We start from the raw sequence: 24352 nt of genomic DNA, 5'->3' as shown, positions 1-24352 counted from the left end.
ACTTTCGAGGTCAACCTTGACTTAACGAAAGTGGACCAACGGGTTGCAAAATAAATCACATTGGCTCACTTTTGACAACAAATGTTCCTGTTTGACATACACGGTAAACAAAATTTATTCAAAATAGAGTGCTGAATAAGAAGAGTTTTAAAAAATATTAATTTTTTCAAATAGTTATTTTATGGGCTTTTCCTGATAGGAATACATGAAAAATGAGTAAATATGTCATATTAACCAATACTTGACCGATTTATGCAAAAATTGAGATAGGCCTTTAGGGGCCTATTGCTATCTCTTCCTCACTGATGGAATGGTCTTCGCTCAATCTGCTGACTCTTTTGCACTGCTGGATTGATCGAATCAAACAAATCGAGAGGAAAGTTTGACGATCTTGGATGATCTTGATGGTTTGGTCAACTGGATAGTGGTGGTTGGATCGGTTGGATCAATCTTTCGGAGGGGAAATATTGAGGATATGACCAGCAACCTCAATCCTCGCTTTTGCAGGTTCGTCAGTATTTACATCAAGATTCAACATTGTCATCCATGTTCCCCTCAATAAAAATGCATGCAATGCATTTAGCAATATTTCCATCAAATTGTGTTTCTTGGTGAATTTGAAGGAAAGATTGAACCTCTTGGTTGAATCAACTTATTGATAAGTGTAAATGGCACTATTGCGGCTGTTGCTTCAAACAAACTTAGCACTATTCTTGATAGCAGTTTTATTAGTGTATGCTTCAAGCTGAAAGAGATTTATCCATTTCAGTTATGTTCGATAGCGATAACATTAATGTTACTTACATTTAATAGTGCATTATTATGCTAAGTTGCGGTACAAATAATCCAATTGTTATCGAAAATGTATCTGTTGGAAATAATAGTTTAAAATAATATTTTTGGCACTATTACTCGTATCCTAAATAGCTTACCATAGTATAATAGTTTTAATTTTTAATTTGAAGAATATATGTGAATTTTAGATCACAAATTTAACCTGAAGAAGATCTCATTAGTTTACGAGTAAAGCAATAATCTTTGAGAAACTAACCTACCAATTCAAAGTTAGAGTAATCTATCAATTTAAGATACTTTAAGAGCATCAAATAGTGAGACCTTAATCTGAAATTCAATAGATGACTGTTAGGCACTAAATTATTTATAACAATCACGAATATCTCACTTTTAATCATAAATTTAAGCAAAATTGAGTTCATCGATTAACACGTTCATGCATCGCACACATTGGATCAAAACATTGCCATCGATAGATCAAGGGTTTCTTACAGTCGTGTTGAAATCTATCTGTCAAGTCCGGTGGCGCGCCTAGCGTTGATGGAGGGAATCTTCAGATGTCGAAGGCCGGGTTGCCGGTGCTGCGGTCGTGGCAACATCCCCCTCCCCGTGAGGATGTATGGGCCCAGTAGCCTCACTGCGTCCTGCTACGTCCAGCACAGCTAATTTTGAAACAGGCCGCCGGAATAGTCCACCAGGTGTCTGAATCATCGCCTGCCTAACTCTGCCATCTCTGCCTGTAGCCACCTCTACAACACGTCCGCGTACCCAGCCATTCCTTCTGGTATCATCGATTACAACGACCAGATCTCCAATTTCGAGGGGCTTCACTTCTCCAAACCACTTTGTACGCTTAGTAAGTGTAGGCAGGTATTCCAGGATCCATCTTTTCCAGAAATGGTTAGTCCGTCGTTGAATCAGGTCCCAGGATGCGTAGATGTCGCTCACGTAGTCCTTTTTCGCCATAAATGGTTGTGTAGCTCCGCCTGAACATCCCATAATGAAATGGTTGGGCGTTAATGCTTCTTGTTCAGCCGACTGCAACGGTAGGTAGGTAAGGGGCCGGGTGTTAACGATTGCTTCAGCCTCCGCTAATACCGTCAGCAATCCCTCGTCGTTGAGTTTCTCATCTTGCGGAAGACTGGTCATGGCTGTTTTGATGGAACGAACCATTCGCTCCCATGACCCACCCATGTGAGGGCACGATGGCGGAATGAAGAACCACTTCGTCTCCGTGCTGATAAAGGTCGTAGCTGCTTCCCGTTCGATTTGGTGGATTTGATCTCTCAGCACACGATTCGCTCCGGTGAAGTTCCGTCCATTATCTGAATATATTTCCTTTGGTGCTCCTCTGCGACAAACAAAGCGGCGTAGACAGGCAATACAAGACTTCGTCGAAAGGTCATATGCAACCTCCACATGCACAGCGCGGATTGTGAGGCACGTGATCAAGCACACCCAGCGTTTAGATACGGATCGATTCACTTTCACCAGGATTGGTCCGAAATAATCGACTCCGATGTATGTGAACGGGCGGACACCAGGTGATAAACGTGCTTCCGGAAGAGGGCTCATTCTTGGCGTCGATGGCTTGGCCTTATATACTCTGCACCATTGACATCTCTTCTCGAGTCCTTTAACGACGGTGCGCAGATGAGCAACATAATATCGCTGTCGTATTTCGTTCACCACCGTCTCAGAATTCCCGTGCCGGAACTTCCGATGGTAATCGTTCACGATTAGACTGGTAACCGAATGCTTCCTAGGTAATATAATTGGAAACTTTAGGTCTTCTGCTACTCCTTGGGCTGCTGTAATGCGGCTATCGATGCGAAGAATCCCATTTTCGTCAAGCATAGGTGTGAGACTCCAAAGTGGACTTGACTTATCCAGAACTAGTTGTTTGTCCACCGGTAGAGTCCGATTTTTCAAGAGAATCGCAATCTCATCCGGATATGCTTCTGATTGTACCAATTTCCACAGCAGAATCTCGGCCACCTTCAATTCTTCATGTGTTAAAAGGTGATCAATTCTTTTTCCCGAAGTGTTCCGTTTACGAGGAGTTCCAAAACGGATCACATACGCCATTGAGCGCAGCAGTCGGTTCCAGTTGGAAAATCGGCTGTAGTCTATGGGCGAGTGTAGAACGTAGGTCTCTTGATGTAGATAGCACGCCCTCAACTCTTCATCAGTAGTTACAATTGATCTTTTCGATTTGGGCCACTCATTCTCCGGCAGTTGCAGATATGCTGGGCCATTGAACCAGCGGCTTGACGTTTCAAGAAACAGCCCGTTTGTCCACTTAGTGGCCTCGTCTGAAACGTTCATCTTGCTGGGAACATGTCTCCAATCGTTCACGTTGGTCGACGACAGTATTTCACCAACGCGACAGGCTACAAACGGACGGTATTTCCGATGTTCCGAGCGGATCCAAGCTAGGGTAACTTCAGAGTCGGACCAGTAGATCGCTCGATTGATTTTGAGAGAATGGTTGTCGCGCACGAAGGAGTATAATCTAACCCCCAGGACAGCCGCCATCAACTCCAACCGTGGTACGGAGATGTACCTTAGTGGGGCCACCTTTGTTTTCGCCGACACTAAAGCGCATGTTCCTGTTCCATTTTGGTGGACAATACGGAAGTAAACTACAGCTGCGTATGCAACTTCACTTGCGTCGACAAAAACGTGTGCTTCCAAAGAACGGTACAGGTCCACACTCGCATTCTGGAAGCAGCACCTAGGTATTCTTATAGTGCTCACGTCGTCCAACAAGCCAATCCATTTAGTCCATTCTTCGTAGATGTTTTCGTCGATACACTCATCCCATTTGATGCCGCTACGCCAGATACTCTGCATTATTATCTTTCCGTGTACTAGGACGCACGCCAGTAGGCCTAACGGGTCAAACAGACTCATGATACATTTGAGTACCTGGCGTTTAGTCGGTTTCGTTCCCGTTTCAATCAGTGTCGCCATTTCGTCCTTGAAGACTGTAGAGAAGCATAGTACGTCCTCTCTTGTGCACCACAGCATTCCCAGCACACGCTCCGTTTTCGACTGCAGGGACAAATCTATCGTTTCCTGCTTCGGAGCTTCTCCCAAGTGATCCAGTACTGCCTTTTGGTTAGACGACCAATTTCGGATCTCGAAGCCTCCTTGTGCATGGATCCATTTCACCTCGCCAGAAACCGTCTTCGCCTCGTCGATTGTCTCAAAACTGTCGAGATAATCGTCGACGTAATGCCGTTTGATTATGGCATCAGCAGCTCTCGGGAACTCGTCGGCAAACTCCTGTGCATTTCGGTTCTTAACGAATTGAGCTGACGTTGGAGAACTGGCTGCTCCGAAGGTTAACACGTCCATTATATAGACGTCTGGCTTTTGTAACGGGTTGCTGCGGAACAGGAAGCTTTGAGAAGGTCGGTCACGTTCGATAACTCTCGTCTGGTGGAACATCTCTTTGATGTCTCCACTGACGGCGACTGGATATTGACGGAAAAGAAACTGCACCGATACCAACGATACGAGAAGGTCCGGGCCGGGTAGCAGAAGGGAGTTCAACGAGATCCCGTCTACTTTTGCCGCTGCGTCCCAGATTAATCGCACCTTCCCCTGTTTTTTGGGGTTGTAGACTGCTCCTAACGGAAGATACCAGATCCGCCTGGGATCTGCCTCGGCAAGCTCGTCTTCTGTTGCTAGGTGTGCAAAGCCCTTTTCTTGGTATTCCTGCACTTGACGGTGGATGTTCTCCTTTAGAAGTGGGTCTTTATCCATGCGCCTCTCGAGGCACTGCAGACGGCGTAACGCCATCGGAAAGCTGTCAGGAAACTCCACGATGTCTGTCTTCCACACAAGCCCGGTTTCAAAACGGTTTCCTATCCTGCGTGTCGTCGCTTCCATGATCTTCCGTGCTCGCGTTTCGGCATCGGACTCCAGGATATCCTGATGGCGTACTCCACAGTCTTCAGCATTGAAGTATTCTTTAACTACCCGGATAAAAACTAACCATAGGGTATTTGGTGAAAACCATTCCTGTACCATACAGTGTACCAGCTACAATATAGTGTATTGTAATGGAATGGTTCGCTAAAAGCTTTGCACATTGGTAGCTATTATACATTTACATCCGATCTTTATGTAACAATATATTATACTGTTTTTCTTACGTTTGAACCATTCACTATTCCGAAACAATCTTTATCCATGCATTTTTAATTTTTTATTCAGTTTATGATTTTTTCCGTGCTTTGTTTTGTTGATGTCCGTGACATTTTTGTTGCAAAGGAAATGAAAGAGAAAAAAGTGAATAAGTTGAAACATCTATTTAAAGTCAATAAAATATTTAAATAAAGTGGTAAACCAGGTGTCCTAAGGACTGCATATCCAAGAGATATGGTGGGCTAGGTATGTAGAGTGCGATGAGAGGAATACGAATGTAGGTCAACCCGGAAAGACGCAGGCCAGATTACCGTCAATCAGTGGATGAGTTCAACACTATTCTTTCTCTTCTTCTTTCATATGAAATTGCCTTGTACAACAACCGAATTAAATGCGATTTATCTTTGACATTTTTAACATAAGGACTGGACTGGACACTGAAACGACTTCTGAAATAAGTTCGTCTTCGCTTTTTGACCTAACTTATAGTTGAATCGAACTTGACAGTTTTCTCATGAGTTGTTATGTACACATTTCATAGTTCAGTCAAATTGGAGCCTCAATATTGCAATAATGGTTAAGCACGCTGTAATGATACTTATGTACCTCGTCACCCACTTCATGCAACTACATTAGTGGTCTAATAACACTTAGCGCGCTAGGCATAGTTCCATCATGCCGCTCAAAGTGTTGCCACAAATAATGCTTAGTTTGCAAAACCCGGTTATCTGGCTGGTGGGACATGGGAGCTTAAGCTTCAACTGTTAATGCAATGAGAGGCTACTCAGACTTAGACGAGTTTAGGTTAGTTTGGCTAGAACTGCCATTATCGAAGGAACATGACGAGATAATATAACATTATATGGTTTATCTAATGTAAAACAATACAACATAACAAAAGAGAACCATTCCAAAACCATGATTAAATTTATAACCAGTAGTGAAATTACAATTAAAAACAATATATTTACGGTACATTTTATTGTTTGAAACCATACGTGTACCATACAATGTACGGTATATTAAAGCCCACGTATCAGTATTTCGAACAATTCATTTACAATAAAATGTATGGTTTTGTAAAAAAATATATATGGAGAAAAATATTTTTTTATATTGTTACGATACTTAACAACCCGTATAGTATATTGTAAAAATCTCATTTACAATTCACTGTATGGTGTCTAACATTATATCTTATTGTTTTTGTATTTTTTATTTTTACAGTGGTGTTTATTGTAACAATATGGTTCTAAATAGTACTGTTACAATACAACATTCGGTTTTTCTACTGTATTTTTTATTCGGGTAGTTGCTCCAGCTTCTCTTCGGCTTCACATTCACACACGTGGTAGCTGAACTCCGCGTTGTTTTCAACCTCGTCCAGACTGCCGTATACGCACCATCCCAAACGCGTTTTGGTCGCTATGACACCGCTTCGTCCTTGTTTGACTTTCAGCGGTACTGCAAACTGCAAATTTCGAAGGCCTACAAGAAGCTTAGGAGTAGCGTTCTCGTAGTTATGGATTGGAAGCCCTTTCAGATGAGGGTGGTCCTTTTGAAGTTCATCGAAGCGGAGCGTTTGAGTTGGTAGGTTCAAACTTTCTACGGTGCGGACGTTCACTAGGTGGAGCCGATTCTTCTGATCAACTCCAGATACCTCCAATGATACTACCTGCGATTCTTCCTCGTTTCTTGTCATATTTGCCGTCCACTTGAGACAGAGCGGGACGTTTGGACCTTCAATCCCAAGTTCTTCAGCTAAGCTGCGCTCGACGAGCGTTGCGGAAGAGCCTTCGTCCAAAAAGGCAAACGCATTGACGGATTTTGTAGCCCCATGGATTTTTATGGGAATGATGCGGAACAGAATGGACTGCTCATGATGGTGGTGTGCATGATCTTCTGTCCTCCTGACTTCCGGCGTCTTCTTGGTGATTTCTTCGCTCTTCTGGTGTAGCAGTTGATGGTGACGAAATTGGCAACCGTCTATCCCACATCGACTTGAAATGCGGCACGTGCGTCGCCCGTGTAGATTAAGACAAGTTCTGCAAACCTTCAGCATCTGCACATTTTTCCATCGATCGTCCACTGCGAGTTTTTGGAACTTAGTGCAGTCTTTCATCCGATGACCAGCTTTTCCGCAGAATAGACAAACTTTATCCTGCTCCGTTTTGTCTTTCACTGCGTTACCCGATGTTGGTTGCTCAGCGTGTGCATGGACGAAACTTTTGTCTTTGCTCCGCGACTTGTCCTGCTGTCCGCCGGAAAAAATAACCACTTTGCTAACCGACTCAACTATTGTTGACATAAAATCGCTAAAATTCCGCAAACTTGCATCAGGGCGAAATGACAAATGCTGCGCCCACTGCAGTTTCACGTTGGCTGGTAGTTTTTCAACTAATTCTTGAAGCAGCGCCGGGTTCGCCAGGTGCGCTTGCTGGCCGGCTGCAACCAGATGTTGGGTCAGGTTTCTGACGGACATTCCGAAGTCAATTAGGGAGTCCAATCTCTCGGACTTGGGATTTGGCGTCTCGCGCACGGTTCGAATAAGCCTGTTGATAATAACCTCCGGGCGTCCATACAACGTTCGTAGTGTGTCCATCACATCCGGAACGGAGTCAGGTGATAGGAGATAGTATCGCACTGACTTCAAGGCGCTACCTTTCAGGCAGCGTTGCAGGCGGGCGAGATTCTCCACATTACTGAACCCACAAGCGGCCGTGGAGTTAGTGAAACTGCTAAAGAATATCGGCCATTCTTCTGGGTCACCTGAGAACTCGGGCAGATCGCGTGGCATCACCTGTCTTGCAGCGAGTTGTTCTTGGGATGGTCGACGTAGAACGGCGGTCGGTAATACAGCTGGGAAACTCGACGGTGCAGAATAGACCTGCGGCTGCGCAAGTGAGCTCGAATTGCCTGGAGCATCGTAGTAGTTGAACTGCGCCGAGTGCTGCTGTCTGAATGGATCCGATCCTGGAGGAAGAATGTTCGAGGGCGCGTGAAGCGTACGCGGCTGCTCGTATGAATCTGTTTCATGTGGAAGAAGATCCGATCGCGCTTGATGGGAACGCGGTTGCTCGTTTGAAATCAGATTGCTGGCAGAACGATTCGAGAATATTACCTGTCGCGATTGCTCTAATGGAGCTGCCATCGGAACTGATTTAGCTAGAGGAACAGTGTCTCTGCCGTGCTTATCTACAAGAGGATCTGTCTGCTTCTCAACTGGTTCTCGCGTCCTGTTCGTCTGCGTTATACATTGCGCTTTGGGAATCGCACCTTTACTCGTGCTTGGCACAGGTAGCTTGAGAGGAGTTGACTGGTTTCGCTGCTGTAGTTGAATCCGAAATCTCTGCAATTGTGCCTCCAGATCTTGAATCTGTGCAAGTGTCGGTTCTGGCTGTTGTTGGCACTGTGCCAGCTGCTGCTGCAGTCGTTGAAAACCTGATTGCACAGCTCGCTCGATCGTCACTTCATCGGTGGGCGTGGTAGCTTTCTGGAGGTCTGGCTGTCTCAAACAATGATATCCTCCTACAGCTCCTTGTTCCTCATCCGGTAGATTGTTGATCAGCGGCTGCATCGGCTGTGGAAGCTCAGTAAGCGCTGCTACATGCGAAGCTGGGACGACCGGTTGGTTGGTTACGGGGGTATGCTGATCAATCCATGTGGATACCTGCTTCTCTCGAGACTCAATCTCGATCACGCGGCTTCTGACACTACGATTGTCTTCCTCTTCCGCTAACGTCTCTTCCAGATCGAATTTCTCCTGCGAGTGCTTCTTCTGAAGTTCCAACTGTTTCCTCTCCAATTCCAGCTGCTTTCTCTCTAGTTCTTGCTGCTCAGCCAGCCGTTTCATTTGGAGGATGGCTCTGCGACTCGACGTAGTGGATCGTACCGACTGTGGTACCGTGGGAACTGGAAGGCATCTCCTGCAAGTCCACTCCTGATCTCTTACCGAATCGGTGACTCCGGCGCATGTGTAATGCCACCAGAGACTGCATGTATCGCAGGCTACGATATTATCGGCCGAATCCGGGCGCTTACAGGCAACGCAACTGTATCCAGGTCGTGGTGGCGGGGTGGCTGTTTGGTGCTGGGCATCCATATCGTATTAAATCTTGAAGTTTGTTGCTTCAAACAAACTTAGCACTATTCTTGATAGCAGTTTTATTAGTGTATGCTTCAAGCTGAAAGAGATTTATCCATTTCAGTTATGTTCGATAGCGATAACATTAATGTTACTTACATTTAATAGTGCATTATTATGCTAAGTTGCGGTACAAATAATCCAATTGTTACCGAAAATGTATCTGTTGGAAATAATAGTTTAAAATAATATTTTTGGCACTATTACTCGTATCCTAAATAGCTTACCATAGTATAATAGTTTTAATTTTTAATTTGAAGAATATATGTGAATTTTAGATCACAAATTTAACCTGAAGAAGATCTCATTAGTTTACGAGTAAAGCAATAATCTTTGAGAAACTAACCTACCAATTCAAAGTTAGAGTAATCTATCAATTTAAGATACTTTAAGAGCATCAAATAGTGAGACCTTAATCTGAAATTCAATAGATGACTGTTAGGCACTAAATTATTTATAACAATCACGAATATCTCACTTTTAATCATAAATTTAAGCAAAATTGAGTTCATCGATTAACACGTTCATGCATCGCACACATTGGATCAAAACATTGCCATCGATAGATCAAGGGTTTCTTACAGTCGTGTTGAAATCTATCTGTCAAGTCCGGTGGCGCGCCTAGCGTTGATGGAGGGAATCTTCAGATGTCGAAGGCCGGGTTGCCGGTGCTGCGGTCGTGGCAACAGCGGCGCTCATAATAAATCCACATTGTGCGGCGGCGATATGCCCGCGAGGAGATTCCCGCGATACAGACGCAATGTCAAAATCGAACAGATACTGTCACTCACCCAGCAGCAGACTTCAGGGCGTTCATTTCAAAACAAAAGCTAACACAATGGCAACTCAGGTGGCCAGAAATCGTAATAATATTTATCGCGACATTGATTCACTTGATTCACCTCGTCGGCTTTGTGTTTAATAATCGGGATGTTATTTAGTCATGCTGCAGGGGGATACGGCTTCATCTTTCTCATTTCCACATTGCGTCTCTATCGCGCGCATCTCCTCGCGGCCATATCGCCGCAGCCTCATGTGGATTTGATATAAGCGCCGCATGTAGAATTTCTGACCATCACGTCGCTCATAGTGGTGCGGTCATATTTTTGCAACTTGATGGAAAAGAAGAAGACTAACGCGTTTTGCGGATTTATCTTGCAAGGCACAATAATGTTGTACACAATTTTGTACACCGAGAAAATTCAAATTTTAAAAGGAAATTGCACGGGAAATCCAAAAGTGGAAGCAAACTGGTTCCTCTATGAACCCGTCAACGCGAAAATGCAACAAGAAGTGGAACTATTAATTACCAGGGCTATGTTCCTTGAAAAGAATAGCTACTGAGGCTAATTTCGGTAATAATTCTTACAATTTATTGACGTCATGTCACAGGGATACTTGCATGATTTGGGCGGATATTCCTGGCGGGCTTGGTGGTGGTTTCGGTGGCAGGCGGTTGTAGGCGTCGACGGCTTCTACGGTCAACCGGACCAGCGATCGGAATGGGGATACCGACGGCCGTAATGGTCAACGGGACTGGCCGGGGGCTGGCGGATTGGATCCAGCGACGCACTTGAAGGTTGAAGGATTCGTCATTGACATAATCGTCATCATTGAAAATTCGAAAGCAGTTTTCTCGTTCCGAGCTGAAAATTCCGCAGTGAAAATATATTCACTGTATTGCGGATGCAGAATAGAGTACAGTGAATACATTTTCAATGTAAACATTCATGTTTTGAGCGTGAAAACTGCTTTTGAATTCTCAATGATGACGATTATGTCAATGACGAGTCCTTCAACCTGAAGGGTTGATGGCGGGTTTCCAAAATGGCGGGGAATCACCGCCCGTGTCGGATGACGATGTCGTACCGTATCCCAGACACGGAAACGTAAGCGTGGTGTATCGGCGACGTGGCGAGGGCGAGGCGGTGGACTACGGCGGCTAGTGGCTTGGAAGATGGCGGCGGTGGCGAACAATTCTTGGCCGGGCTTGGCGATGGCCGGACGGGAGACGGGATTCGCTCCAACAGCAAGGGTTACGTGGCTGTTTCAACCTGGATGCGCGGCGTATCGAGCCTCTCCCGATCACACTGTGTCCTGATCGGTCCTCCGGAACGTTGTCTGCCGAAAAAAGGCAAATAAACAGAAAAAGGCCCGCTTCGTGGACCTGCCCACCAAATTAGTACCCTGTGACGTTATTTACATTTATTTTAGCCTCACAAAATCAACATATGTTCACATAACATTTAACAATTACCTTTTTCTTTTGTCCTTCTTAATATAATCGTTGTAGCTTCTCACTTTCTTCTAACTCTTGTATGAATTCTATAACAAAACGTTTGACCCACATAAATTTACGATACAATTAACCACTATTTCTTTCTACTAACCGTACTAATTTTTACAAATGCACGCGTACTAACAATGTTAACAATTAACTATTGTTTCCTTACAATGAATTAACTACATCGGCTGTTTTCCTACTCTCCGCATCGACCAATGTGGCGCTAGCTTCTATGCGCGAAAAATCGCTAAAAGTAAATCGTAAAAATATTGTATGACGAATACCATCTAAAGGCAAATTCTTCAAAGTGGAACACATTATTCGAAAAAATATTTGGTAGTGGTTGTGCACAATGGTGACCACTATTAAGCCTACCAGCCTTGTATTTCAAGTAATTCAAGTTTAGATGCATTTCGCCATACAAAATTAAATTGATTTATTCCTGCTGATCAACTGTGGCTGCGTGCAAAGCGGGTAGTCCATTACTAGTAATCCTACATTATAGAGATCTGCGGAGGCGGCCATTGTAAGCCAATCGTGCAGAAAGAACTGTCAAAGTGTGAGCCAAATGAACAGGCTGATCGTTCGTAAGAAGGCGTCGATTGAACGGTATTGCAATCCGAACTAAATAAATTAAAATTATTTATTTTTAATATCGAGAAATTGACGGTATATGTAAGTTTAGTAAAAAGATAGAATTTAATTAATTCTGCTTTCAAAAGCTCAAGCTTATGACGAAACTTTTGTTGCTGCACTTCTCGAAAAAACTTTCATTGCTGCTTCTTGCTTCATTTCTGCCGATATGTTTAGCTTAACACTTTGCAATAAATTTCAGATTTCATCGATTGCTCCGCTATTTTTTCAAAATTTTGAAAAAAAAATCTACCATAATTAGAAAATGTAAACAAAACAACTTGAACCACTACGAAGTCACGCACAAAGTTTGAACATCTAGCTTTGCAGCAAGTGTTGGCAGCTGATGTAAACAAAATGAACAGCGTTGCCGAATCGACATATGTAACTTCCGCTTATCTCTATGTAGAGGATTTCTATCCATTACCACCTAAACACAAAGGGACAAAGCACTAATTATTAAAACTTCCACTTTTCTTTTGAACAATCTTCGAGAGGATTGATGTAAAATTTTTGAAGGTGGGGAAATATTGTAGAGAAAATTGAAGTAAAATGCGCTATGGAGGGGAAATATTGCCGCGTGGTTGATCAAACGGAAGATAGGGGAAAAGTTGAATGATTGATATCAATCTATTTTTCAACAATATCATACATTCAATGTTTCCATAAAACGGCCAACTATTGATCAATATATGCATTGTGTGACTATGGCGCTAATATTTTTGCTTCCCATTGCGCTGCAGTATGAACGAGAAAGAATAAAATCGATGCGGTCAAATTCAGTGTGCGGTGGATGCGTCGCGGGTTGAGTCGGTTCCGAATATTTTTGCTTCCCAATGCGCTGCAGTGTGAACGAGAAAGAATAAAATCGATGTGTGAACGAGAAAGAATAAAATCGATGTGGTCGAATTCAGTGTGCGGTGGATGCGTCGCGGGTTGAGTCGGTTCCGAATATTTTTGCTTCCCAACGCGCTGCAGTGTGAACGAGAAAGAATAAAATCGATGTGTGAACGAGAAAGAATAAAATCGATGCGGTCGAATTCAGTGTGCGGTGGATGCGTCGCGGGTTGAGTCGGTTCCGAATATTTTTGCTTCCCATCGCGCTGCAGTGTGAACGAGAAAGAATAAAATCGATGCGGTCGAATTCAGTGTGCGGTGGATACGTCGCGGGTTGAGTCGGTTCCGAATATTTTTGCTTCCCATCGCGCTGCAGTGTGAACGAGAAAGAATAAAATCGATGCGGTCGAATTCAGTGTGCGGTGGATGCGTCGCGGGTTGAGTCGGTTCCGAATATTTTTGCTTCCCATCGCGCTGCAGTGTGAACGAGAAAGAATAAAATCGATGCGGTCGAATTCAGTGTGCTCTCTAAAATAAAAACTCTCATTTTTGAGTAGCGCCCATGCCGCACAGGGACTGTGTTGGAAACACACATTTTTTTAAATTGCTCGTACGTTCACATTTTTGCAAAATATCAATATTTTTCGGTATTTGAAGGTGGTTTATAAACCCAGTGAGGTTGGCATGTCGAATTATTGCAAAATACATGCTCATGTGAGCGTACGAGCAATTTAAAAAAAATGTGTGTTTCCAACACAGTTATGTGCGGCATGGATGTTTACTAAAAATGTGCAGGCCGAACACATTTTTGAGCGTAGCCGTTTTTGCGTGTGCGGTGGATGCGTCGTGGATCGAGTCGGTCCCGAATTTTTCGCTTCCCGTCGGCGCTAGTTCCCAATACACGTTAAGTTCATAATAAATATTTTCTTTCATTTTTTGCATTCACACAAAAGAGTGAAAAGTGTTAGTTCGGGCCCGCCGGTCGAGAAAAAATCCGGGCGCCGACAAGTGAGTCGCGTTCAGTGTATTTCTGTGTGGAATAGACTAAAGGTTTCTGCTCCCTAGTGGAGTGGAGACGCGCGATAGAATTTTATTTTTGGCTAGTTTTTGCGTCGAAAAGTGGTCGGTTGTTAACGGCGGTTTGTGTATATTGATCCATTGTCAAATCATATCACCAACCATAGGTGACTCCCGGACTGACAATGTACCTTACCCTACTAACAAAAAAATCCTTCCTGAGACAAACGTAAAGATGCAGCGATTCGCGGTCTTTTTAACAACGTTTGTCTTACTAACATTCCCTCCCTTCCTCGATGACCGTAAGGACGTGACCGGCGCCGTTATTGACCTTAATAAAGTTGAGAGCTCTCGAACTGTGTACATTGAGAATAGTAAGCTAGTCCCAAAAGCGGACAAAAAGAACAAAGAAAACAGTGAGAACGCAAACATTGCCGCGGAGGCGGAAGAAAGTGTGGATTTGTGTCTGTTCGTCGGGAATGCGGATGAAGCTGGGTTGTGGTATTTTGATTCCGGTGCCACTTCCCACATGACAAACGACGCGTCGATCCTGAAGCAGCTGGACAAATCGAAGCACTCGTCAATCTCGTTGGCTGATGGCCAATGCATCAAGTCGGCCGGTGTAGGAAGCAGCAGGCTTGTGACCGTGAATGGAGACGGAGGTCGCATGAACGTTTCGCTGGACAACGTGTACCACGTACCATCCTCGCCACCGATCTTCTATCGGTGAGTAAGATAACTGATTTGGGGTTTGAAGTTGCATTCGATAAGAGTGGGTGCAGAGTCCTGAAAGGCGAAAAAGTGCTTTTAGTAGGAGAACGTAAGGGTGGGCTCTATCACCTGAAGTGATTTCCGGAGAAAGTGATGCTAGCGAACTCGAATCACGGAGTCTCCTGCCTACACCTGTGGCATCGTCGACTTGGGCATCGTGACACGGAAGCGGTGCAGAAGATTCTTCGAAACGATCTGGGGAGCGGCTTGAAGGTGGATCAGTGCAACGTGAAGTCCGTTTGTGACCCCTGCTGCGAGGGCAAGCTGAGCCGAGAATCGTTCCCAAAAGTGTCAGGTTCGAGAGCATCTGCCGTGGGTGACCTGGTGCACACGGACTTGGGCGGTCCCATGGAGGAGCCGACGGTGCGCGGCAGTCGATTCTTCATGACGATGGTGGATGATTACAGCCGTTACACGGTTGTTTACCTGTTGTATGCGGAGTCGGAGGCCGAGGACCGAATCCGAGAGTATTGCGCCATGATGAGGAACCAGTTTGGGCGATATCCGAAGGTCATTCGATCGGATGGCGGCGGCGAATATGCAAGTAAGTCGTTGCAGAAGTTTTTTGCAGATCACGGGATTGTTCATCAGTGGACGGCTCCGTACTCCCCGCAGCAGAATGGGGTGGCCGAACGGAAAAATCGGTACCTCGTTGAAATGATGCGGTGTCTGCTGGCGGATTCGAAACTGGAGGTGTTCTGGGGCGAGGCGATTTCGACTGCAAATTACCTGCAGAATCGCTTGCCATCGTCGTCTGTGAAGTCCACGCCTTACGAGTTGTGGTATCGGAAGAAGCCGGCGTATGATCATCTTCGAGTCTTCGGGTCGGAAGCATTCGTCCACATCCCGAAGGAGAAGCGGAGAAAGCTGGACAATAAGGCGGAAAAGCTCGTATTCGTTGTGTGGTAGTTTAGCAACTACTAAGTAGGCCAGCCATTTGGTTAGAGTAGTTTTAGTGAAACTGTCAGATAATAAAGATCGAACCCTCCACATATTGGCGACGAGGATGGGATTTGAAGTTATTACTGGAAATGGAATATAAATTATGTCATCCAGAACAACGTTACCGCTGACGCAGAAACCGTCGGTCCAGCTCATTGAATTTGGAATGCCAGGCGAATTTCACTGGATGCAATATTGCGACTGGAAATCCAACCGAAATGAAGCGTATTTTTATAATTACGACATCGACTGCACTTGCCATTGGTCGGACGGCTGAACGAGTGGCGAAAGAAGTACATGGACATGTGCTTTGGTTTTTTTTTTTTTTTTTTTTTTTTTATTTGTGAAATATGTGCTTTGGTGTTCGCGGTCTATTTGCAGAAATGGTACTAGCTGTATCCAAACAAATTATCAGCGTAGATGTACTCCCGGATGGACTATCAGACAAGGTGCGACAGGAAAGTTATCCAACCCAGTCAAAAGATTAATGGTTTCAAGAGCCAGCCCTGTCAAGAAAATGCCAAGAATGATTCCGCCGTTCAGCCGACATAAAATCTAGATGATAACTCCATCTAGAATTCAGCCGTACGACGAATGTACACATCTGCGTTGACCTAGGTGCCCCGGAATTTTTCGCAGCCGACAAAGATCACGTTCCATTTCAATCTCTGGTGAAGGCTCTACATCTATGTTTGAAGAAATTACAATTGGCCACTCGTGCGTTGGAAGCCAGGGTGTATACAAGATGGGCCTTTCGAAATTGTCCAATTCTGTTTGCGGTATGAATGTCACCAGATTGATATTGAGTCATGCATTGATAGGTAACACTAGTTTACAAAATAAAACGAAAGTCGTGAACTTCTATCAATGACCAAAATTTTTGAAGCATTATTTAGCGCTGATTTCGAAACCGTGCTTCAAAAAATTTAAAGTAGAACAGTTTTTGAGTTTAAGCTCAATATCGAGTTTTACAACTTTTTAAAATATGGAATTTAATAAAATTCAAATATCTTGCGTTTTGTTCAACCAATTTTAAATCTTTTTCCATAAATTAAAAGCTGAATATAATACCATTCGTACATCTGAATAGAGGTTTTGCATCAGATTGATGAAATTCAAGATATTGGCGAGTTTTGGGGACGACCTCCTTAAATTTTAGCAAAATTTTCAAAATTATATGAAGAAATGTGTTTTTTTCAATGAGAAAAAACCAACATAAAAATTCTTTCTCAACGTTTATTTGACATATCATATGTAGGCGAGTTACAGTAAAAAATTTAGCTCAATCGGAGCATTGATTACGGAGAATGAGATGTTTGAAGTGAGCGACATTGCTTAAAAATAGAACAAAAATCGATTTCAAATCATCAACCTTGTATGGAAAGTCGAAAAAATTTCCGCTCTACTGTAATTTTTTTCCTTCGCGTTTTCGAATTCAGGGCATGATTCTACACTAAAAACGATCATCAACTTACCGAGTTCAAAAATGCTGTAAACTAGTGTAATTATACTTAAAAAAATAATAGAATGAAAATTCCTTACGAACAGCCCTCTGAGGCGCATTGATCCGGAGAGAGATATCAAAGTCCTTAACGAGCAACACGCTGACAACGTGTTGGCTCGGAGAAGGCAAGAGTATCAAAGTCCTTAACGGACAACGCGCTGAAGCGTTGGTCCGGAGAAGGCAAAAACAAAATCCTTAATGAGCAACTCGCCGGCAACGTGTTGGCTCAGAGAAGGTAAAAATCAAAGTCCTTAACGGACAACGTGCTGCCAACGCGTTGGTCCGGAGAAGGCACTATTAAAGACCTTAATGGACAACGCGCTAAGGCGTTGGTCCAGAAAAGGCAAAAACAAAATCCTTAACGAGCAATTCACTAACAACGTGTTGGCTCGGAGAAGGTACTAAATCAAAGTCCTTAACGGGCAACGTGCTAGCAACGCGTTGGTTCGGAAAGGCATTTCTTCTTTTACAGCTCTCAGCAATCCGAGAAGATAACACTATGTTGACTGAACCAAAAAAAAAACAAGATGTCCAACGAATTACGATGCAGATCATTACATTGAGTAAGCACTGGTGAGGAGTTGAACCACAGTGATGATTTGAAGTAGAAAATCAAAATATATTTTCGCAAAACGCACAGAGAGTTCAAAAAAGATAAGTTATTAGGTTAAATCATCAAAGCATAACAGTATTTATCTGGTTTATATGTTTATATAGATAACACCTCATTAGCGGTTGTATGTAAAAACCACTCCGGCCATACTCAAATTTCCACGATCACGTTGTACTAAGTCCACCCATCTTGTCTGTTATGCTTCACGTTTTCCCGTACCTTCTGGATTGGATGCACTACCTTCTTAAGTTAATAAAAGGGAAAGATAGGAAGAAACACTCATTTGTTAGACGAAAGCTCGCGAAAAATGCTGGGATTGTTTGAAGCGCTAGGTTCATCTATTACAAGAGGGCTTGAGTCAATACGTTTGTTAAGAAGTTTTGAAGAAACAAGGCTCGTTAGATTGGCTGTCTCGATGGCTGAATGTTCACTGGTTGGGGCAAAACCCAACTAAAAAGCACTGTCAATGTCAAAATAGATGTCCAAACGAGTTTGACGTCTGACCGCCGTCGCATCACAGCTCCTGTATACAGATCGTTTGCGCAAGTATGTGAGTGTTCCGTGACGTATTTCTCGCCACTTGCGTGTGTCTAGAGCATTTTGATCAGTTGTCAGTTGCCCCAATGAACGAACACGACTCGCTAATCGGGGCGCAGTCGTGACCCAACCAGCGAATCCGGACTGTATAACCGTGTCCACTTCGAGGCCAAGTTCAACCAATTTTGAGGGTGAAAATTTTAAATTTCGAAGTTAAACGATTTCGGTGACTTTACAATGAGGGAGCATTCAAATTCTTCTTATGTGTAGTATCTGAGTATTTTACAGCTAAGTAGACTATTTATATTCGTAGATGTCATCTAATGAAATACTATTTTGTTTGTGTACCTATATTGTAAATCGATTATTTATTAATCGATTATTTGGGAACAAAAAACTTCGACACCCCTAACATCTTTTTTCGAGAAATGTCACCTTGCACGGTAAACTAAAATTGATCAAAATTCAATTATTGACTTTTTCTGGCAACAGGTGGTGCTGTAATCATTCGTAAACGGCGTCTCCATGTCGTTGTATGTGAAAACACGAAGTGACCTATATTGTTAATATAGTATATTTGTTCGGTTTCTCTTTGCTCCCTGTGCGTGTTCGTTCGTAGTGTTGGTTGGCGCTGATGACTGATCGTACCATTCATATTCACTGAAATTCAAGCACTGACAAAGACGGTGCGACGATTAGTCTTTATCCCTACTGGTGACAGATAATGACATGATCTCGAAATTTTTTGTTGCAGACAAAACGGAAGATGAATTTGTTGCGTACTTTTCAACTCGTGAATAATCAATTTTTACTAACCCAAAGTCGAAACTGTTTGATGATAGAGCTTCACCAGAGTTGCAGTGTTTACCGACTCGAAGTTACCGTTCGAAAATCGCAATGCAAGGCTTAAAAATCTCTAAACTCGTGGTGTACGATGTTAATCCCATTATTTTCAAGTTGGGACAAACTTATGTCGCATGGGTTGTTTTGTCGCAACAAATACAGGTTGCGACATTGTCATTATTGTTGCGCGATGGTTGAATTTTGATTCACTGGTGGCGGCTCATTTTCACACCGACTGGGATTCAATTGAAATTTTCAAATTGTCTAAAATGCATGTTTAATTAATATGTTTATGGGTAATAAACTATTTCAGTAAAATATGCATAGCATATGTGGAGGGTTCGATCTTTATTATTTGACAGTTTCACTAAAACTACTCTAACCAAATGGCTGGCCTACTTAGTAGTTGCTAAACTACCACACGTTGGTTACGCGGAGGGGCAGAAAGCCTATCGCTTCGTGAACCTGAAAACGAAAGGAGTCGTGATTGGCAGGGACGCAAAGTTCGACGAGAAGTGTGGTGTTGAAGAGGTAAGCAAACAGGAACCTTCCATGTCAGGAGGAGTAGTGATAGTGTCACTTGCTCCAACTCCCCCGCCCGAGGAAGTGAATGCGGATCTTGATTCCGATGCCGGTGGTGATGACCTCAACGCGACACTGTATGATAGTGCTGATGACGATTTAGCGGATGAACCGTCGTTCCACGGTTTCCCTCTGGATGAGGTGGCGCGCACATCCGGACGTGTCAACAAAGGGAAACCACCCGTCCGGTTGATTGAAGAGGCTTACGCGGCGGGAACTGTATCGAAAGCAGTGGAACCGAGGAACCTTAACCCTCTAATACCCAACCCCGCCTTTAGACGGGGTATAGTTTGAGCATTTTTGTAATTTTTATTTCGTGGACAATCAAATTTTTTATATTTTTGGCTGATATTTGGGACTGTTTTGTATATCTCAGAATGGTTTTTGGTGCTCAATACGCTTTATTTATATTTTTAAAAAATCATCGAAAAATTTATGTTTTAGTCACCTTTCAGAAGTCTTTGTTTATTTTGTATTAAACCGCTACAATTAACATATTTTAAATTTTTCCCAAATCATTCCATCATAGTAGAATAGCTTAAGCGAATTGAATACACTCTAAAAATATTTTCCTTAAAATTACACGGAAAATAAAATTTGTCATGAAAAAAACTAAAAATAAAAATATTTCAACAACAATCATGAAATCTCAAAATGTTTCCGTCTCAAAAAATCCGTATCCCAAACAGGCTTCCAGAAAAAATATAAAAGTGTATGGATGTTCAAAAATAAAAATTAGAAAATTCAAAAACCAAAATTCACAAAATCGAGAATTAAAAAGGTTCATCTTCCGAAACATGTTTAAATCGATTTTAGATGACGAAAAATGATGTTTAGATCAAAATCAAAAATTTGGGTATTAGAGGGTTAAGGAAGCTGTATCCTGTGAAGCCCGCGCCGAATGGAGAGCAGCAATGGCGAGTGAACTGAAATCGCACGCCGAGAACGGTACGTGGGAGCTTGCTGAGTTGCCTGCTGGACGGAAGGTGGTTGGTTGCCGCTGGGTATAGTCCATTTTACGAGCCGATTTTATGAATGAATTTTGACAGGAGGTAGTGTCCAATAACCCGTAAAAACCAATATCATCATCAACATTGTTGTCACTTCGTAAAATGGCTCATTCAAGTTAAAACGGAACGCAGCTGGTGAGGTGGCTCACCAAGGCTCGTCTGGTAGCTCAGGGCTTTTCGCAGCAGTTCGGTGAGGATTACGATGAGGTCTTTGCTCCGGTTACGAGCCACACGACTCTTCGTATGCTGCTTGCTCTCGCTTCGAAGAAGAAAATGACACTTAAGCATTTCGACATCAAGACGGCCTACTTATACGGCGAGCTCGACCAATACTTGTTTATGCGGCAATCACCTGGATACGCGGAAAAAGGCAAGGAGCACTTGGTTTGCCATCTGAAAAGGAGCATATATGGACGAACAGTATATTGACTATGTGTACCAATCGTTGAAGAAACACTTTGAAATCACCGATCTCGGAGACGTGAGTTATTTTCTGGGACTGGAGATTAAGCGCGAGAACGGTGATTACAGCGTGGGGCTTTAGGGCTATATTGAAAAACTGGTGGACAAATTTGGGTTGAGTGATGCTAAATTTGCGAAAACGCCAATGGACGAAGGTTTCTTAAAAGTTGAGGACACAAGTGCAGCCTTGGCTGATGAAACTAACTACAGGAGTCTTGTTGGTGCTCTCCTGTACATATCTGTGTGTGCCAGGCCAGATATTGCTGTTAGTATGGCCATACTCGGTCGTAAAGTGAGCGCTCCAACGGATGCATGCTGGGTGGCGTCCAAGCGAGTGGTTCGCTATTTAAAAGCCACTAAGCATTGGCGACTGGTGTACAGCGGATCTGGCGGCGGTTTGATCGGCTATACGGACGCTGATTGGGCCGGCGATGCAAGTTCCAGGAAGTCAACAACCGGGTATGTATTTTGCTATGCAAACGGAGCAATTTCATGGGCCAGTCGAAAACAGGCCTGTGTCACACTGTCCTCTATGGAGTCAGAGTACGTCGCGCTGAGCGAGGCTACGCAGGAGTTAGTCTGGCTTCGTAGATTGATGGACGAAATGGGCGAGCGTGAAGAAGGACCAACGAAGGTGATGGAAGACAATCAAAGTTGCATCACTATTGTGAACTCCGAGCGGATCAGTCGTCGATCGAAACATATCGAGACCAAGGAGCGTTTCGTGAAGCAACAGTGCGAGCTGGGAGTTCTGAAGTTTGAGTACTGTCCAACGGAACATATGGTAGCCGACGTTCTTACCAAGCCACTGGGAACCACGAAACAGCGAAAGTTTTCAAGGATGCTGGGACTGTCAACCGATCGTGGCGCCATTCGTTGAGGAGGAGTGTTGTGAATACAACTACTGTGCGCCTGAGACGAGACTCGGGAAGACGGTCTTCTTTTTCTCCACTTTGTTATTTTTTTCTTCTTCCTATCTGTGTTGACATTATGTTTTGGGCTGGTAGTTCAAACACGTACGTGACCGCATCACCTCACATGCAATGTGACTGAATCCCATTCACGCACAAAATCATGTTGAGGTGAAATTTTGCATCGCCAACAATCGCCAAGCAAAGTAATCATTGGAATATTTTGTTTTCAATTTATTTTTGACAGTACAGGAGAAGAAAATGCTGCTCGGAGTGAATTTTGGCTTCAGAATTTATCTCAGATAGCAATACTTTCCTCGTTTTAGGTAACGTAATCAAACGGGCTACAACTGACAGCTCAGTTGGGCTGCACTTGACGTTGCGTTTTTTCCTCTTCGCGAGTCTCGTCTCAGCTGTGCGCCACTCTATCAATCGTAAGGTCTCTATTAGAAATCCTCTACATAGAGATAAGCGGAAGTTACATATGTCGATTCGGCAACGCTGTTCATTTTGTTTACATCAGCTGCCAACACTTGCTGCAAAGCTAGATGTTCAAACTTTGTGCGTGACTTCGTAGTGGTTCAAGTTGTTTTGTTTACATTTTCTAATTATGGTAGATTTTTTTTTTCAAAATTTTGAAAAAAATAGCGGAGCAATCGATGAAATCTGAAATTTATTGCAAAGTGTTAAGCTAAACATATCGGCAGAAATGAAGCAAGAAGCAGCAATGAAAGTTTTTTCGAGAAGTGCAGCAACAAAAGTTTCGTCATAAGCTTGAGCTTTTGAAAGCAGAATTAATTAAATTCTATCTTTTTACTAAACTTACATATACCGTCAATTTCTCGATATTAAAAATAAATAATTTTAATTTATTTAGTTCGGATTGCAATACCGTTCAATCGACGCCTTCTTACGAACGATCAGCCTGTTCATTTGGCTCACACTTTGACAGTTCTTTCTGCACGATTGGCTTACAATGGCCGCCTCCGCAGATCTCTATAATGTAGGATTACTAGTCTCTATGCTGTCAAAAGGTGGCAGCACTGCTAACAGGCGGAAGCGACGACGACGCTTGCGCGTGGCGCCGTTTTATATCAGAAGTGTGTGAGACTTTGTACCGTACAGATCGTTTATGTTAATTAAATTTTTTTTTCTCGTTGTGAACAAAACTTGTCTTTCAATTCCTCTGCAAATCTCAAATCCAAGAAATTCTAGTTTTACACTTTCCGAGGCAGTCCAGCGTTGCTAAATAATTGCTTTTGAATTTCGCAAGACGTTGTAGATTCCTGCACCAACTTTCAGCTAATTAATGGAATAAAGCGGTTATATTTCATCCAATTCTTTGGCGAGTCACCGAAGAACGAATGCAACACGAGGTCACGATCACACACTTAGTTAAGGCCAGTTTCGTGTTCAAAAGGAATCACTTAAGATATTTGTATTAATTCCTGGCAGAAATTTTCTACAGAGACTTTCATTTTAGTTGTCATGCATCAAGATAGGCCGAGAAATTTCTTCTGAACTGCAAAATAAATAGGGCCAAATCTGATCACGCATCCTACAATATTCATTTATTCATCAAATCATTGTAATATAAAGTAGTCTTAATAAATAATGATCATTGGTTAAATTAACAGCGTCGAGTAGAAAATTTTAGCCCAAAATGTTATATCCGTTGGGAAAGAATCAATTACTATACTATATTTTTATTACTATTATTATTTTACAGATCGTCCAGAGGATAATTTCAGTCACATGGAAAACGTCGTGAATTACAATACGTTGAACGATGAACTAACGTTCAGTGACGATGAGGATGAGAAAAAAATTAACAATTCGAAGGATGAAGTTTCGGATGACGATGATCTGCCACTTTCGAAGGTAAACATGTTGGTCTATTATTGCTTATCCAGAGAAATCATCCAACTTGGCGGAGTGAAGAAGACAAAAAAGACCTATTCCGCAAACGTCAAACTGCTGCACACTTTAAAAAGTATGCACACTACCTTGCAATAAAAATAAATTGTCGAAAATTTAAATTATGTTTATTGGCGTTCAGCTGCATACAAAAGTGCTGAAACTACACCTAACATAGTTTAAAAATAAGTTACATATTGTGGCAGCAATTGTGATTACATAAACCATAAATGGAACAATTTTCATTATTTTTTAATTTTATGGCAACCAAGTGTGTGAGTGCTTTTTAGCGTGAACCGAGCACTGTTGACGTTTGCGGAACGACTGCGGCGGTCGAAGTCGAAACCACCGCAACCCCGTTGGATTTTTTTTTCTATTTTACCCTCGATTTT

General features: G+C 42.9%; 1 protein-coding gene across 4 annotated transcripts in view; it reads left to right on the top strand.

Moving 5' to 3' along the window:
- LOC109621778 (integrator complex subunit 3 homolog) overlaps positions 1-24352 on the top strand; it is a 490050-nt gene that overhangs the window by 192404 nt on the left and 273294 nt on the right. For all 4 annotated transcript variants that reach the window (XM_062854920.1, XM_062854919.1, XM_062854921.1 and 1 more), the window contains exon 8: positions 23773-23924. In XM_062854920.1, the coding sequence (XP_062710904.1) occupies positions 23773-23924 (152 nt within the window). The remainder of the gene's footprint in view (positions 1-23772; positions 23925-24352) is intronic.

The sequence above is a fragment of the Aedes albopictus genome, chromosome 2, assembly GCF_035046485.1.
Source record: "Aedes albopictus strain Foshan chromosome 2, AalbF5, whole genome shotgun sequence".
Lineage (NCBI taxonomy): Eukaryota > Metazoa > Arthropoda > Insecta > Diptera > Culicidae > Aedes > Aedes albopictus.
This window is presented reverse-complemented; position numbering and strand designations above follow the sequence as displayed.